Consider the following 14950-nt stretch of genomic DNA (forward strand, 5'->3'; position numbering starts at 1 on the left):
AAATAAATATGCATTGATACACCTGACCGTCCTGACGGATGCGGTACAAGGTAGATAGTTGCTGTAAGTTTAGACAACTTCAAGCTCTTCTAAGTTTGCGGGTGTACAAGGCAAATGACACATCCCATGTTAGTAAGGTTAACCGAGCTGGATGATGGCGAAAGACCACTAGTCAGGGGCCCCTGAGAAGGTAGCGAACCAGCAGCATCAATCTAAGAGCAATTTTCTCAACGCCTGTTCAGCAAAATTGCTTTTGTCGCACAAGGAGAAGAGCAATGTTGATTTGAGACCAAGCTGTATAATCCCACTACCATATCTTCGTTCAATTCATCGGTTTATTTTATACTTCTGTATTATTTTCGAGAATCGGTTAAATTGTCAAATGCTATAGATGTTAGGGAATGCCGCAGCTTGTTGTCTCATATTACTCGAAATGTCGAGCATGTACTCTGTAAAATGGAAAGGCAATGTTAAATAGTTTAGTCAATTACGGTGTTCTTGTCCGGGTCCCAATGGCTACTAACTACATGTCCTAGTAGAAGCCTTCACTTCCTGGAAGTTCAATGTGGTAAGTACTACTTCCCCATTATATTTCAAGTGCTTCATAGGACGCCGTCGAAATATACTACTAGGCAGCCACTAGTCAGTATTACTATATCATCATTCGCAATATTTCAGCGCACAACAACATCGGGTCCTTGGGTGTTTACTAGTGAATATATATACTCCGTACAAAGTCTGCTACTATCGGCCCATTTCTGCATGGACCGATTGGAAAGGACACCAACCTGGAGCACTACTAATTTTAACATGCAGACATCACAGTTGACCCGCATTATGGGGCGCGGTAGAGATGCATCTCTATGAGCAGATCGGAAGTGCTCCATAGTCGGATTAATAATTCCGAATGACACCTTGCAGGGGGCCGAGGAAGACAAAAGAGGATCGCTTGAGATTGTGTCAGAATAAATAGAGATTATCTTATATTATGGACGACCCTGTCTGATCCAAGGCAGCCCTACATCCTACTAGGGGCATGGTGTATAGTGACGATTTCCACATTCGGTTATCATGGACTGTAATTCAGACCCGAGCTCTAGATGTGCGAAGAGACTAAGAGCCTGGCACGATTACTTGTAGCTTGCAACGATGTCATACTGTCTAAGCACGTAGCCGATGAATGTTCGAATCGGGAACTTGATCAGTTCGTATCTGGTTGAAAGTCAATTTCTTACAATGGTTCCCCAGAAGACACCAACGACTGACCGATAGATATACTTCGTTGCCGTCAAGCCACAGCATCGCTCTGATATCAGCGGCAAAGCGGGGCATGTCAATTAACCATGGTGGTTCATTAATTATCCGTGAACAAGGCTTGAATTAGACAGGGGCTGTCTCACCTGAAAATGACACGACAGGGGATTACGAGTGATCAGGATTTTGGTCTACGTGAAGCTAGTCTACTTCCTGTGGCAAGTGGAGCGTGGACATGCATCGGAACTGGTAGAGAGGCCCACGAGCAAAGCCTGCAGCAGACCGGAGTGATGCATGCCAAAGACACTGGCCCGGAGCTACGTTTTGTAGAAGGGAACTTGTTGTTTTGTGGTTCTAGATCAACAGGGTCCCGATAGCCTGATAGGCGCAGGTGAAAAAAGAGGAGGCTGGGGGTGGAGCGGACGGGCGGTGATCGGCTCCAACTCAGGTGGCGGTTGATGCTATTGTTGGAAAAAGCCTAAACCCGCACGACCACGTCCTTGAGCAGTCGATGGCTGCACATGGTATGATGGAGAGGACGAGATATTTGGGTGTAATACGAAGTACGCAGTACTTATTTGCCATTTAATGAGATGCGCCTAATCTCAAGTGATGGTCCTTACTGGTGTTGTGATTTGGACTGACGGGTAGGCAGCTTGTTGCCTATTCATGTAAGCAAAGCTATTACTTTGGTGGGAAGTGGGCGGCGCCTGCCGCTGGGAATGTCAGATCCTTCATCGATATACATCTGGAACACAGGCAGTTAATAAACCAACTCATGTAGAGAGTGAATTACCAACCAAGCCGATGGATCTAACTCATTGCACTGGGATAATACCTTTGCCTGCTTCGTAAGAGAGATCATTCAATCTCATTTTCTCGAGGTCGCATCCTCTACGTAAGGTACAGTCATGGTCGATACCATATAGCCAATCAGCGGGGCGGATGGGGCGGTGATGAGGCCCCATGAGCGACCCGGTGACTGCCCGATCGGGCATAATGGCGATGACGGGCCCGAGATGGAGCAACAGAGAAAGCGAGGAGGCTGGACCAAGAAAACCATCAGTCCTACCTGTCGATGGAGCACAAGGAGTCGGAGCTGTCCAGACGGACGGCGGGACTTGCACCTTCCTTCGCAGTTAATTTCTCCTGTGCCTTAAATACGATTGCGTTCCTACTCTTGGCTTGCAAATGATGGCTGCCTCGAGTTTGACTCCTCTAAACCACCCCCGGCACCTTCCTGCGCCGTGACTTCACCCGCCAAAGTGAACTTGCATCAACACCGCATTGATCCTCAATACCTGTCCATTCTCCTGTCTAATATTCCTCGTACCCCGTTTTTCACCCCTCCTCCCCTTCATCAAAAGGAAGATACGCAATACGCTGGTTATCGAACTCGGTCCGCCCTCTCGACTTGTACCGTGATTGCAGTCGACGACGTTAATAATTGAATCACCGCCATAAGTTGTTCTCACCATGAGATTTCCGCTTGTTAGCTCGACACTCGCTCTTCTCTCTAGCGCCAGCTTAGTTGCAGCGCAGACATACACCAATTGTAACCCACTGAAGAAATGTAAGTGTCTCGATCGTGCCCACAATGAGCATGCGCAGCTAACACTTCTAAAGCTTGTCCTGCGGATCCCGCACTGGGGAAATCTGCGAGCTATGACTTCACTCAAGGGAGTTCCTCCGACTTTACGGCAACCGGTAGCCCGACCTACGGTAAAAATGGCGCCGAGTTCACCGTGGCTAGTCAGGGCGATGCGCCATTGATTCAATCCAACTGGTACATCATGTTTGGACACGTGGAATACGTAATCAAGGCTGCCCCTGGAACGGGAATTGTCAGCAGTGCTGTTTTGCAGTCAGATGATTTGGATGAGATCGACTGGGAATGGCTTGGAGGAAATGACCAGCTTGTGCAAACCAACTACTTCGGCAAAGGAGATACAAGTAGTTACAACCGTGGAGCTACCCATAATGACCCTGGAAACCATGACGACTTTCACACCTATACCGTGGACTGGACGAGCAAGCAAATTGTCTGGCAGATCGATGGCACAACGGTCAGAGTGCTTACGCCGGATACTGCTGACACGAATCAGTACCCACAGACGCCCATGGTGGTTAAAGTAGGAATCTGGGCTGGAGGTGATCCCAGCAACCCTCAAGGTACCATCGGTGAGTGTCTAGCCATCTATCACTACAGTATCTAGTTTCCACTGGTTGCAATTTACTGATATCTTTCTTAGATTGGGCTGGAGGCACGACTGACTACAGCGCTGGACCCTACACAATGCATTTGAAGTCACTCAAAGTGACGGACTATTCGACCGGCTCGTCATATTCATATGGTGATGAGACTGGTGATTGGACGTCAATCACTGCCAACGGGGGTCAGGTTAATGGAAACATCGGGGCCGACACAATGACCTCCATTGAGTCAGCCCCAACTGTAACGTCGACAGTTGCCAGTATTCCTATCCCTTGGAGCGGCACTCATCGTGAAACATCCAGCTTCGTGACTCCAGATGTGTGGCCTTGGGTTGCGACAGCAACATCGACATCGCTCCCTGCTGGCTGGACTTATTCGGGCTCTCGACAAATCCAGCCGCCCAGTGCGGCTTCTGTGAGTGAGCATTTCCCTTAGCACCCTTTTATTCAGGCCTCAAGAAACCACGCTAAAACGGTACTGTTCTTCATAGTCTTCTTCCCGGTGTATATCAGCCTCCTCGCAATCTCGGCCGGCCTCATCCTCCCCCTCCGCCTCTAAGTCCCGCTCGAGAACGGCAAGCTGGACTGCTTCCTCGACGAGTGCTGCTGGCCAAACCAGTTCCGCCACTCATGTTGGTACCTCCACTACGGCCAGACACCTCTCTCCTACTTCGACCGATCATGCAGCCCCAAATGTAAATGCTGCAGGAAGACAGGATGCAACTTACATTGGAATGAATGTGATGTGGGTGCTTATTAGCACACTTATCATGCTCTGAAGCCCTGCGCAACGACCGTTGAAACATTGATCAGGTCTATTAAATTATCAGCACCGCTACTCGACGACAGTTATGCAATACGACACGACGACTATTAACACGACATTACGACGAAGTGTATATGATGGACGGCCCTTTCCTTCTTTGTTGTTTTTGATAGAGATCTTCATGAGCTATGTACAGCATAGGTTTGGCGTTGGGACACGAAAGAGGCGAGTCAGACGAGCTCGCTAACTGCACCATGTGCTGTTGCTCAATTGGATTCCAATTGGCGTTGGTAGTTCTTAATCAATAATATTGGCTTTGATCGACAGAATCTTTCAGTGTACATCTGTAGTCGTTAGTCATTAAGTTCATATTTCTGTAGAAGTGACAAAAGGGCAGAATGAATGATAAGTAGCAACAGCGTTTGATCGGATATCTGTGGACCAGTCAGTTAACTACAGATATTGCTCCCTTTCCAAAGATGGCAAAGTCCATAATACAGACCCTTGATAAGTCTTCAGACCGCAGATCATTTCCAAGCCCTTCCCGAGAAAGACGCTCCCATAGAAGATGGTCGAGACTAATATAGGATGTCACAAAATATATTGAACAACAGTATAGACGCACGACGTTGGTACCGCAGCCACCGTAATCCCACCCACTCCTAGAATGCATTCGTTTGAAAGGCCGGAGCCAGTATCAGTGTGAAGAGCACCTTGTGTGGACAGGCAATCGGCAACTGAACATTGTACTAACTAAATCGTAATTACTCCGATACCATAGCTACTACTATCATCAACAGTTTGAACGTTAAGTCTATGTTGTATCTTCTTTTCTGCTAGGTGCCTTGAAGTATCTTAGTAGAAAAATGCATCGAAATTTATACTAAATAGTGTAAAAGTCTGAATTGTGCAGTGCATTCTATGGATCCGTACTGATAGTAATTGATGGCGTGAGATTTCCTGTCTTCACGGTCTATGAGGATATATGTATGACTTATTACGAGAGAGGGAAGGGTAACTAGATTTCCTAGGATGTTGCTGAGCTTGGTTCAGACTGTGATGGAAGTGATGTGACTCAGTTATGGAGACTGCAGTACGAATGAGGTTCGTAAAAGATATTGAAATTTGATGTGCTGAGCAATTGATGAAAGAAATGAGACTACAATGGTACGTAAGAAGTCCTCCCAGCAGAATACAATAAACAAAAGAAGCAGGGACTGTCGTGAGGTTCAGTTTGCCCATTCCTTAGCTCGGTTCTACACTGCTTTTTCTCTTATTTCTTTCCCCTCCTTTCCATTTGTCCTCCTTCATATCACTCGAAAACACAGTTCAACTCGCATGCCGCATCCAAGGTGACCTGAAATTTCAACAGCGGATGCTCGACCTTGTCCTTCCCGGCCGGCGGCACAGCGCTCAGCGACTCGTAGGCCTGCAAGATTCTCACCACCGTATATCCCATCTCAACCATGGCGAACTGCTGTCCCAGACAGATCCTCGGCCCGCCATTAAACGGAATAAAATGCCACGGCTTCGGCACCCAACCACCCATCCATCTCTCCGGAATCCACTTCCCAGGGTCAAAGTAGCCCTGACTCCCAGGGGGGCGGGTAACGCGCCGGATCCCTCTGCATCATTATGGCCGAGTAGATCATCCGCGTGTTGGCACGAACACCTACAGGTCGGTTGCCATCGGCGCCACCGCCGCGGGGGAGGGTCGTATCTTTTAGTGAACATTGAATGGAACCACTGGATGGAAACGGTTCGTTTCGTTTAACACAGCAGTGAGATATTTCATTTTATGAGGTCAGTGTACGTGGGTTTGCGTCCGGATGGGCCCAGACCGAGTCGGAAGGTGACTTCGGATCTGAGGGCTGCAATGACAGAGAGGTTGCGCGATGGCTTGAAGAAGAAGAAAGCCAGAGCCATGGCAGTAGTGTCACGGCCGGCGAGCAAGATGGCGGTTGGTTAGTTCCGAGTGACTTGGGGGTCTCTGATGAAGCGGGCTAGGGTGTGCATGAATGGTTTTTTTTGCTCCGCGCAAGTCTGGTCGAGATCTTCGGGGCTAAAGGATAAGGCACGTTGGATGAAGGGTGCCATAAAGTCGTTTATTATCATGAGATGTTGTCGAAACTTTATGCTCGGGATTGAAGGGGCTGGATTAGCGCTGGATCAGTGATATTTACAGGTCAGTGATATTTACAGGTGAAAAATATGGCAGAGGGGAATTTAGAGAATGTACATAGCCGTAGAAAAAGATCTCTCCCTATCGGTGTTGTACGTAGCTGAAGGCTTTGGCGAACCTGGTGGCTGGATTCTACAGTCTCTTGGTACTTTCGCCGAAGAGATAGGCTGTCGCAATATCTAGGCTGTATCGGAGGAACAGAGGAGTCACATCAACGACCTTATTGCCCTTGGGCCCTGCCAGGAGGGGGATCGAGTGTTGGACATAATGATCGAAGGGCTCTGTGTCCACGATGCTGTCCCTGGTGAACATGGGCCGGATAAGTTGACGCCAGCGGGACCATTGTTCGCCGTCTGTGACGAAGATACTGTCGCCCACGAACTTTTTCCAATCGTGGCGGAAAGCCTCACCTTTTCCAAAGTCCACAAACTGGCCAGTGAGCAGAGCTTTGATATTCTCGGGGTACTTGGTGATGATGACTCGGGTTGAAATACCAAAATCCAGTTTAACTGTTTGAACATGGTCCTTCCATGGCTGACACGCCATGGGCAGTTTCCATAAGGTTCTGCAAGTGAGTGAGATCCTCACATCGCCTATTTGCCATCACACAGCCGTAGATATTATCGAGTGCTGGGGACATATAGGTTAGCCTATCATCATTGTGGGACTGGCGTGCCGGTGATGCTGGCAGTCGGGCATGTAGTATAAACAAACCGTATGGCAATCGGAACCGGATGCGAGGGGCCCTTAGGCCCAGTCGAGAGATCTTCAAAGACACTTGGATTTTACGTAGAGGACAAGCAAGGAAGAAGACCCCTACGAGGCAAGCGGATGCCTTCATGGGGCTCGTCTGTGCAGCGAGATATTCAAGCATGGTGCCTGCACAGGAGCTCCTGGACAGAAGCAGTGGAAGTTATGGTATAAACAATTTTTGCAAAAACACGGCGCAGAAATGCATTCAGATAGTATGACTAGTCATGCACTACGACAAGTCCACGAGTTCCCTGAAGAAAAGAAGCTCGACTACGTACCGGCCAGACAAGATGCAAGCGCGCCCCCTCCTCTTCTTTGAATGAATCTCTGATTTGATTGCTCCGCTCATTAGTGACCACTAACCCTGCACATTGCTAGATAATTAATTAAAATGGCTGCTGAACTGGAATCCGAAGCCAGAGCTGGCTGAGTAATGCAATCTAACACATCTGGATGTACGTAGCAGCATTGCTGGTATGGGGCGTGGATCCCGCGTAAATGGTCAAGCTCTTGGGCCATATCTGTGCCGGATAGAAACAGCAGATGTTCATGAATGACGGCAGGATGTGATATGAAATCACATGCCGAAAGCATTTGAGGTGAATTGGTAGATGCGAAATCTCCGGCATCTCCTTTTGAGCATATCGCTGCAGACTCGCCAGTTGGCCGCTGCGCCACGGCAAGTACATGGCACGTGACTATTGTGGCGCGGGACTTTCATCATCGGCGAAGCAAAGTTCCTGCGACGGATACCAGATCTCTCCCCAAAACATCCCTCCCCTCCCCTCGACTATTCCTCTATCCTGTGTGGCCTTCGATTTAGGACAATCTTTGGCTTTGGGAACTCCACTATATAAACTAGCGAATTGTCTCAAAAGCGCCTTCTGCGTTCAGTGGCGCGGCTCTCTACGATACCCCGTGCCGTCCCTCCTACTTTTCCTCGTTTATTACGTCTGTGTCACTCCTAGATCGCCCTTCAGCACTCGCGCGCTTGCATTATGACTACAATGGTCGCTGCTGGAACCCCGCTCGCCGAAGCGCTCGGTCATGTCATTCCGCCGAAGCTGGTCGAGATGGGATGGAGCTCCGACGGTGGCGACGACTCAGCCTTAACCGAATATGTGATCTTGATGCTGGTGAACGGCAAGACCCAGGAACAAATTGCTGGCGAAATCTCTCATGATCTTCTCGGCGGCCTCGGTGAAGGCGATACACAGGCTCTCGATTTTTCGAGATGGCTTTTCGAACAAGTCGAAATTCTCAACCAGCAAATCAATGGTGGGGGTGCCCCGGCACCCAACGAGCCTTCTTCCGCACAGGCAATCCCGTCATTTGGGGATCAAGAATCTACTCCTACGCAAATGTCCGGCTTTGACGGCAACGCGCAGGATGCCGATATGAGCATGGGTGATGCAACCCAGGGCGACTCGATGTGGGTTTCCGCTCCTTCCCTCCATATCCACATTGGCGATAACAACTAACCTGTCATTTTCTTTCAGACCGACGGGACCGAAGGCTATGCGCAATGGTCGTGGTGGTGGACGTGGTAGAATGCTCAACCAGATAAATCGCTCGATGGACCGTGGGGACTCGGCTTTGCATCGAGTCCGTGGTCAAGCTGGCGGACGCGTCAACTCTCACGGCCGCGAGCACGGAAAGGGCCGTTTCAATCAGAATGGAGGCGGCAGAATGCCCGGTGGCCGTCAGATGGGTGGGATGAACATGCCCGGCATGATGAACATGACTCAGTCGGATCAGATGCACCTCATGTCTCTCCTTGAGGAGCAAGCTCGTATGATGGCGCAAATTATGCCGGGTTTTGTTCCTCCGGCAATCAACCCAGCCTTCCAGCAAAATGGCTCCCAACAGGGCCGTTCCTTGTTTGATCGAGTCGAACGTCAGCATGGCCATCGGCACCGCGGCCAGCGTCACAACAACCACCACGAACAGTCCGGAGATGTTGATATGGATACGAAACCCGACCAGGCCGGACAGGAAGGAGGCCAGGACGAAAGCAATACCAACAGTGTTTGTCGATTCAACCTCCGGTGCACCAGGAGAGATTGCCCGTTTGCACACCAGTCGCCCGCTGCCCCTGAAGGCGCCCCGGTCGATGTTTCGGATATTTGCACCTACGGAGCTGCTTGTAAGAATCGCAAGTGTACCGGTCGCCATCCTTCACCGGCCGTCAAGTCGGCACATCAGGCGGAGGAGCTCTGCAAATTCTTCCCCAACTGCGCCAATCCTCATTGTCACTTCAAACACCCAAGCATGCCCCTCTGTCGGAATGGAGCCGATTGCTCCACGGAAGGCTGCAAGTTTACTCATATCCAAACTCCATGCAAGTTCACTCCTTGTCTTAACCCGAGCTGCCCTTACAAGCATGCCGAGGGCCAAAGGGGCGCATTCTCGGACAAGGTGTGGACTCCTGGCTCGAAAGAGCATGTGAGCGAACGGAAGTTTGTTTCTGAGGAGGGTACAGAGGAGTTGATTAAGCCTGACACGGCCGGAGAAGGTTCTCAGAGTCAGGAGATCGCGACATAGATTTAGGCGTTGGATCGACTTGACCACGTTTCTTTTGATGATTCCACATTTGTCCAATTCCCCATATGATGCCGGAGAGATCTCATGTATTATTTTCAGTGTGCGCGCGGGTGCTTACTTGGGAGGGCGTTCAATTTCGATCTACTTTATGTTATGGTCATGGCAATGGCAGTAAAGAATACTTACGGTGGCTTTGTAAATAGAATCTGGATATCATGAGATTGCTTATGTTCTGCATGACCTAGTCTGCCTGTCCTTTTTAGTCTTGTAATAAGTAGTTTTGTCGTTGGGGACCTTCGTAGTAACTGGAGTGCGTATGCCAGTCGCGAGTCTGAACTCTTACTGCGGTCGGCCATCGGAGCTTCTGCTTGCGGCCCCTCCGCTCCGCAGCTCTTCCGCTTCCTCCACCCTGCTGAGCAGCCCTGGACACTTGGCTGCTGATCCCAGTGTTTTTCAGTATCGCTAATATGCGGTTACCATGTGCTTCTAGCCGTGTGTTCCGGCAAGTGCGAGTGCCATTGGCGCTCTCCCGCAGGGGACAGAGGCACGCTCTGCATACTAAACAGTTTGACGCTGCCGTCATAGGCGGTGGCATCACCGGTCTCACAGCAGCCTACCAGCTATCGCGCGATCCGTCGTGCTCCAAAGTCACGCTTTATGAAAAGTCCTCCCACCTGGGAGGCTGGCTCTCATCCGAGCAGATCCCCGTCCCTGGCGGTCATGTCGTGTTCGAGTATGGTCCGCGGACCTTGAGGACGAGTGCTCCCTCGTGTCTCCCCATGATGGACCTGGTAAGCCAGGACGCCAGTAGCTTCACCCGAAGCACGCACGGAGAATCGCTTATGGCTAACAATGCTGACTCACCGCTGTAGATAATGCAGATGGACTTACTGGATGATGTTCTGATCAGCGACAAGAAATCGCCCGCGGCTCAAAACCGGTACATCTACTACCCCGATCATCTCGTGCGCCTGCCATTTCCACCCACAGAGGGATTGCTGAAGACAGCCTGGACGCTCTTGATGGAGCCATTGTTTGAGACTTTTGTACAGAGTGCTTTGTTCGAGAAGTCAAAAAGAGCTGTCAGTGGCGATGTCTTCTTCCATGATGAGTCGGTCGCGGATCTCGTTTCACGTCGATTATCCCCCAAGATATCGGAGAACCTCGCTTCTGCGGTCATGGCTGGCATTTTCGCGGGAGACGTAAACCGCTTGAGTGCAGAGATGGCCATCGGCTATGTACGGGAGCTTGAGAAGAGGTATGGGTCTATAGTGGATGGCATGATGGCCCAGAGGGCATCAGAAACACGTGCTATGCCAATGGATGAGTTCCTAGCGTTGGAATCGCTCGCATCTAACAGGGATGCTCGATACTGGAAGAGCCTGCGGGCGGTGGTCTCAGATGCTAGCGTGCTTACATTGCGGAACGGCTTGGGACAACTAACAGATGCTTTGGCTGTTCGACTCAGGAGTTCCAGTAACGTGGAAGTCCTGTCGGGAACAGAGGTAACCTCGCTCAGCCAAAATCCGGACACTCGGGACTTGACTGTGAGTTGATCCCTTGAATCTCTTTGCTTTTACCAGACCGAACGGATTGAAAGGCTGACATGAGTATAGATCGGGTTCGGGAAGAACGAGTCGAAGACTCACAACCGTGTAATTGCTACCCACGCGCCTTCCAGTCTCGCCCGACAGATAGAGAACACAAAGGTGGGTGTCGTACCTTCTGATACAATCCGCGACCTGGCACAAAACAACTACGCAGTGACTGTCATGGTGGTCAATCTATATTACGAGGATCCGGACCTGGTTCCAGTTCAAGGGTTCGGATACCTTCTACCTAGCTCGGTTCCTTTTGAAGAGAATCCTGAACGGGCCTTGGGGGTTATCTTCGGGTCCCAGTCCAGCGAAGGACAGGACACTGCACCCGGCACAAAGCTCACCGTGATGATGGGTGGCCATTTGTGGGACGGCTGGAGAGAGTCTGACTACCCTGACCCTGATTCAGCAATTGAAATGGCCCAGACCTTGCTTCACAGACACCTAGGAATCAAGACGGCGCCATCTGTGGCACGTGCCCGATTGCTCCGCGATGCGATACCCCAATATACAGTTGGCCACCTGTCCCGCATGAAAGAGCTCTCGCAATCTGTTCGGGATGACTTTCATAAGCGCCTCACCTTAGCTGGGGCATGGTACGGCACTGTGGGAATTGGCGTAGTGGACTGCATCAGACAAGGTTACTTAGCGTCGTCGTATGGTGTTGGGTCCAAGAAACTTGGCCCTGGAGATGGCCGTCGTCCTTGGGCCAAGCATGACTTCCATAATTGGCAGCTGGAAGGCGGCATAGTTACTTCCCCGGTTCGGTTCGATAACGTTCACATTACAGAGCGTCAGCATTACTAGGACAGACCGAAATGGGCCTACGATGTTTATAAATAGTATGTAAGATACCAAATGTATGACTACTTATCTGCAGTATGGGGAGGAAAGCAAATATGATTTCGCTAGCGAAACCACATGTGTCAATTTGCTACCGTGAGAAGCTATTGAATAGAAAATAAGCAGATATGTAACGATGTTACTAGGTGTGTCTTCCATCCGTGTTTTGCCATGGTCCGTAGACTGCCACGGGTGGCTTATGTCGGCAGAAGGATAGATAGCCGGGGCGAGATACCCGCAAGACCCAGGATGTGTAGCGAATATCTTGATATGCTTTGGCTCTAGTGCTGAGAAAGCCGAGCTGCTTCCAAAAGTCTGGTTTGGTGCTCCTGCATCGACTGTCGTATGGATTGGTATGCTTAGCAATCAGGCCACCATAGACCCGGGATGATTGCCGTTAATAGATGCTAGTGACCATGATAGCTGTTATGGAGCCCTGTCAGAAGGTCGCACAATAGGACCTGGACAATAAGAAGTATGGTGACTTCTGCGAATCGGTAGTTCCCTCTATTCCTTTTCTTCGGCGGCCTCCTTCTTGTCGCCGTTGGAATCGAACCCAAGGGAGTCCAGTTGGCGAATTAACTCCTGAATCTTAATCACCTTCTCCAGCTGCTCGGGAAGAAGGGCCTCTCCCTGGGCTTTCTTGTCACGCAGGTCGCGAGCCTGCCTCAGCTTCTTCTTCAAATTGCGGGCCTTCTTTTCCTTCTCTGCTTCGGGATCGACGGCCTCCTCGGGTTGCGCTGCGTCCTTTTCGGCCCCGTTCGACTGCTTCTTGGCCTCTTCAGGCGCACCAGCACGCCAGTTCTCGATGCGAGTCACATCCTTGCCGTTGGTAGCACCATCCTGTGTCGCCTTGGCCTTCTTTCTAGCTTCGCGACGCTTCGCATTCTTGTTGTTGGTTGCACTACCTGCCTTGTTGGCCGATGTGTCCTCCTCGTCCTTCAGTCCATCGGCACCGGGGACCCCGCCTTTTCCGCGATTCTTCCAGGCCTCTGCCGCACGGGTCTTGTACAGTTCCACATCCTCAGGAGGGCGGTATCCCGGTCGGACGCGGATCTCTCGACGCTTAGAGCCGTCGGCACGGACAGACGAAGGAATGTAGCGTTCTCCAGTGCTTTCGTTCGTTGTGATCCCGGAGGAACTGACCGCACCAGGCTTGTTGGAGGCCATTTTTTTTTCTTCTAGGTGGGGTGTTGAGAGTCCGTCGGATGGGGAAATGTCAGTGACAAGTGGTTCCGCAATAAGAAAGCTCCCCCTGGTTTAGCTGCGAGGATAAATGCGCTGGAATTAGATCCCGGTGTATGTTGTCACAGTTAATCACACGTCAAACTCAACAGCGCATTGAATTTGTGGACGAGTCAACGTAAGGTTGATGAATCTCCAGGCGGCCAGTCGGAGGCTCTGCGCAGGTGGTGTTCCGACTGGCCAATCAGCGACCCGGTGATTCCCGCTGTTGCTTTTCGCGGCCGCCAAACCGAACTCGATCCTGACTGGAATCTTCAACCTCATCTCGCCCATCCTCTCTGCCTTGCTGTCTTTCCCCGCTCCCTTCCCCTCTATCTCTCTATCGACTACCGTCACAATGGCCGGCGCTGTAAGTGTTTTATTCCTATCGGTTTGGTGACAGTCCAATGGCTAACTGCAGGGTGTTCCCGTTACAGATCGCTTCCGCTATCTACCAGCATGTCTCCCCTTTCACTCCGGATATTCAGTCGATAATGGTCGCCCGTCATGGAATGGTCTTGCTAATTGGGATACTTTGAACGATTTACAGGGGCCTGATCCGCCGTAACGCGGTCTACCTGACCACCATCTTCGCCAGTGCCTTCGCCTTCGAGCTGTATGTTTTCGTCACCGGGATCTTTCGGGGGGGAGACAATCGCTAAATAATCATCTTGGAATAGGACCTTCGACACTGCTTCCAACAAGATCTGGGATTCTTTCAACCGCGGCGTACGTTTCTTACCTCCCACGACCTTTCCGCACGGAGTATACTGACGGGTTCGTTTCCCTACTGCAGCGCCAATGGAAGGACATCAAGCACCAGTACCTCAACAAGGCCGACGAGGAGGACGATGAGTAAATACGGGTATTTTTCTCGCCGTGTCACATATGAAAGAATAGAAGCGGTCCAAGGGGGTTAAAATATCCATTCCCATGTTATACTATAGCCGAGTGCCGGGAAGGAGGAGTGCTATAACCCAGGGTGTTTGTACGAGATAGATTCGCAATAACCTGTAACCTTTTTTTTTCTCAGCAGTTCATCCAAAGGAGCGAGTATATTTGTAGGCCATTCTACCCAACATGCTAGTAAACACCCAACACGGTTGTTGCCCAGCTGGGCGGGGGAAAGCCTACCGAGCGTTCTCAAGCCGTGGAAGAGAATCGCGGTGGCGCCAAGCCCCGGTGTCTGCAGTGCTCGATGTCATGGGCGAACCAACTATTGGGGACCTCCTCTTTCTTCCACTGATTGTTCATTATAGTATCATCGCTTTCATCTTCCAAGTTGAAATATCCATCAGAGGTCCTACTTGAGTGAAGAAGAGGAAAGCTCCACCCATGATATCAACGGGCTACTGGTGCGTGCCGCTGGATACCATAAAACCCGACTTCCCACCACTTCACCCCACGGTGACATCGCCGGCGCTGCTATCGCTCGATAACTAAGCCTCTTTACTGTTCTAGATTTTTTCCCCCTCAACCTTACCTGGGACTCACCCCTGGTAAACCCGACTGATTTCAACGCCCTTTTCCTCCAAGGTCTATTGCAACATACTTGCCGTCACTGAAACGCTC

At 50.6% G+C, this 14950-nt stretch overlaps 7 protein-coding genes across 7 annotated transcripts; 5 read left to right on the forward strand and 2 right to left on the reverse strand.

Annotated features, from left to right (window-relative positions):
• Positions 1-1611: 1611 nt before the first annotated feature.
• Positions 1612-2590, forward strand: ASPBRDRAFT_655091 (uncharacterized protein; the record flags this gene model as incomplete). Its single annotated transcript, XM_067628552.1, has 3 exons — positions 1612-1708; positions 1931-2034; positions 2184-2590. Coding segments are annotated over 3 exons (432 nt in total), but the record flags the coding sequence as incomplete, so codon positions are not given.
• Positions 2591-3954, forward strand: ASPBRDRAFT_241004 (glycoside hydrolase family 16 protein). Its single transcript, XM_067622041.1, has 3 exons — positions 2591-2827; positions 2881-3435; positions 3507-3954. The coding sequence occupies exons 1-3, from the start codon at positions 2731-2733 to the stop codon at positions 3902-3904; spliced, it is 1050 nt and encodes a 349-aa protein (XP_067484811.1). The 5' UTR covers positions 2591-2730; the 3' UTR covers positions 3905-3954.
• Positions 3955-5444: 1490 nt separating this feature from the next.
• On the reverse strand, positions 5445-7290 carry ASPBRDRAFT_70934 (uncharacterized protein; the record flags this gene model as incomplete). Its single annotated transcript, XM_067629101.1, has 5 exons — positions 5445-5859; positions 6048-6133; positions 6215-6371; positions 6553-6925; positions 7005-7290. The coding sequence occupies 5 exons, from the start codon at positions 7288-7290 to the stop codon at positions 5547-5549; spliced, it is 1215 nt and encodes a 404-aa protein (XP_067484812.1). The 3' UTR covers positions 5445-5546.
• A 646-nt stretch (positions 7291-7936) lies between these two features.
• Positions 7937-9986, forward strand: ASPBRDRAFT_36773 (mRNA-binding protein NAB2). Its single transcript, XM_067623578.1, has 2 exons — positions 7937-8601; positions 8669-9986. The coding sequence occupies exons 1-2, from the start codon at positions 8168-8170 to the stop codon at positions 9711-9713; spliced, it is 1479 nt and encodes a 492-aa protein (XP_067484813.1). The 5' UTR covers positions 7937-8167; the 3' UTR covers positions 9714-9986.
• A 194-nt stretch (positions 9987-10180) lies between these two features.
• hem14 (oxygen-dependent protoporphyrinogen oxidase) lies at positions 10181-12118 on the forward strand (the record flags this gene model as incomplete). The annotated part of the gene is made up of 3 exons (XM_067620299.1): positions 10181-10504; positions 10586-11260; positions 11330-12118. 3 exons carry the CDS (start codon positions 10181-10183, stop codon positions 12116-12118), a joined length of 1788 nt encoding a protein of 595 aa, XP_067484814.1.
• A 543-nt stretch (positions 12119-12661) lies between these two features.
• Positions 12662-13324, reverse strand: ASPBRDRAFT_25222 (putative RNA binding protein Pym; the record flags this gene model as incomplete). Its single annotated transcript, XM_067622150.1, has 1 exon — positions 12662-13324. The coding sequence occupies one exon, from the start codon at positions 13322-13324 to the stop codon at positions 12662-12664; it is 663 nt and encodes a 220-aa protein (XP_067484815.1).
• Positions 13325-13691: 367 nt separating this feature from the next.
• On the forward strand, positions 13692-14432 carry ASPBRDRAFT_141423 (cytochrome b-c1 complex subunit 9). The gene is made up of 5 exons (XM_067619181.1): positions 13692-13748; positions 13816-13835; positions 13929-13994; positions 14059-14107; positions 14175-14432. The coding sequence occupies exons 1-5, from the start codon at positions 13737-13739 to the stop codon at positions 14235-14237; spliced, it is 210 nt and encodes a 69-aa protein (XP_067484816.1). The 5' UTR covers positions 13692-13736; the 3' UTR covers positions 14238-14432.
• Positions 14433-14950: the final 518 nt, after the last annotated feature.

Source organism: Aspergillus brasiliensis, assembly GCF_001889945.1.
Source record: "Aspergillus brasiliensis CBS 101740 unplaced genomic scaffold ASPBRscaffold_1, whole genome shotgun sequence".
In the NCBI taxonomy this organism is placed as follows: Eukaryota; Fungi; Ascomycota; class Eurotiomycetes; order Eurotiales; family Aspergillaceae; genus Aspergillus; species Aspergillus brasiliensis.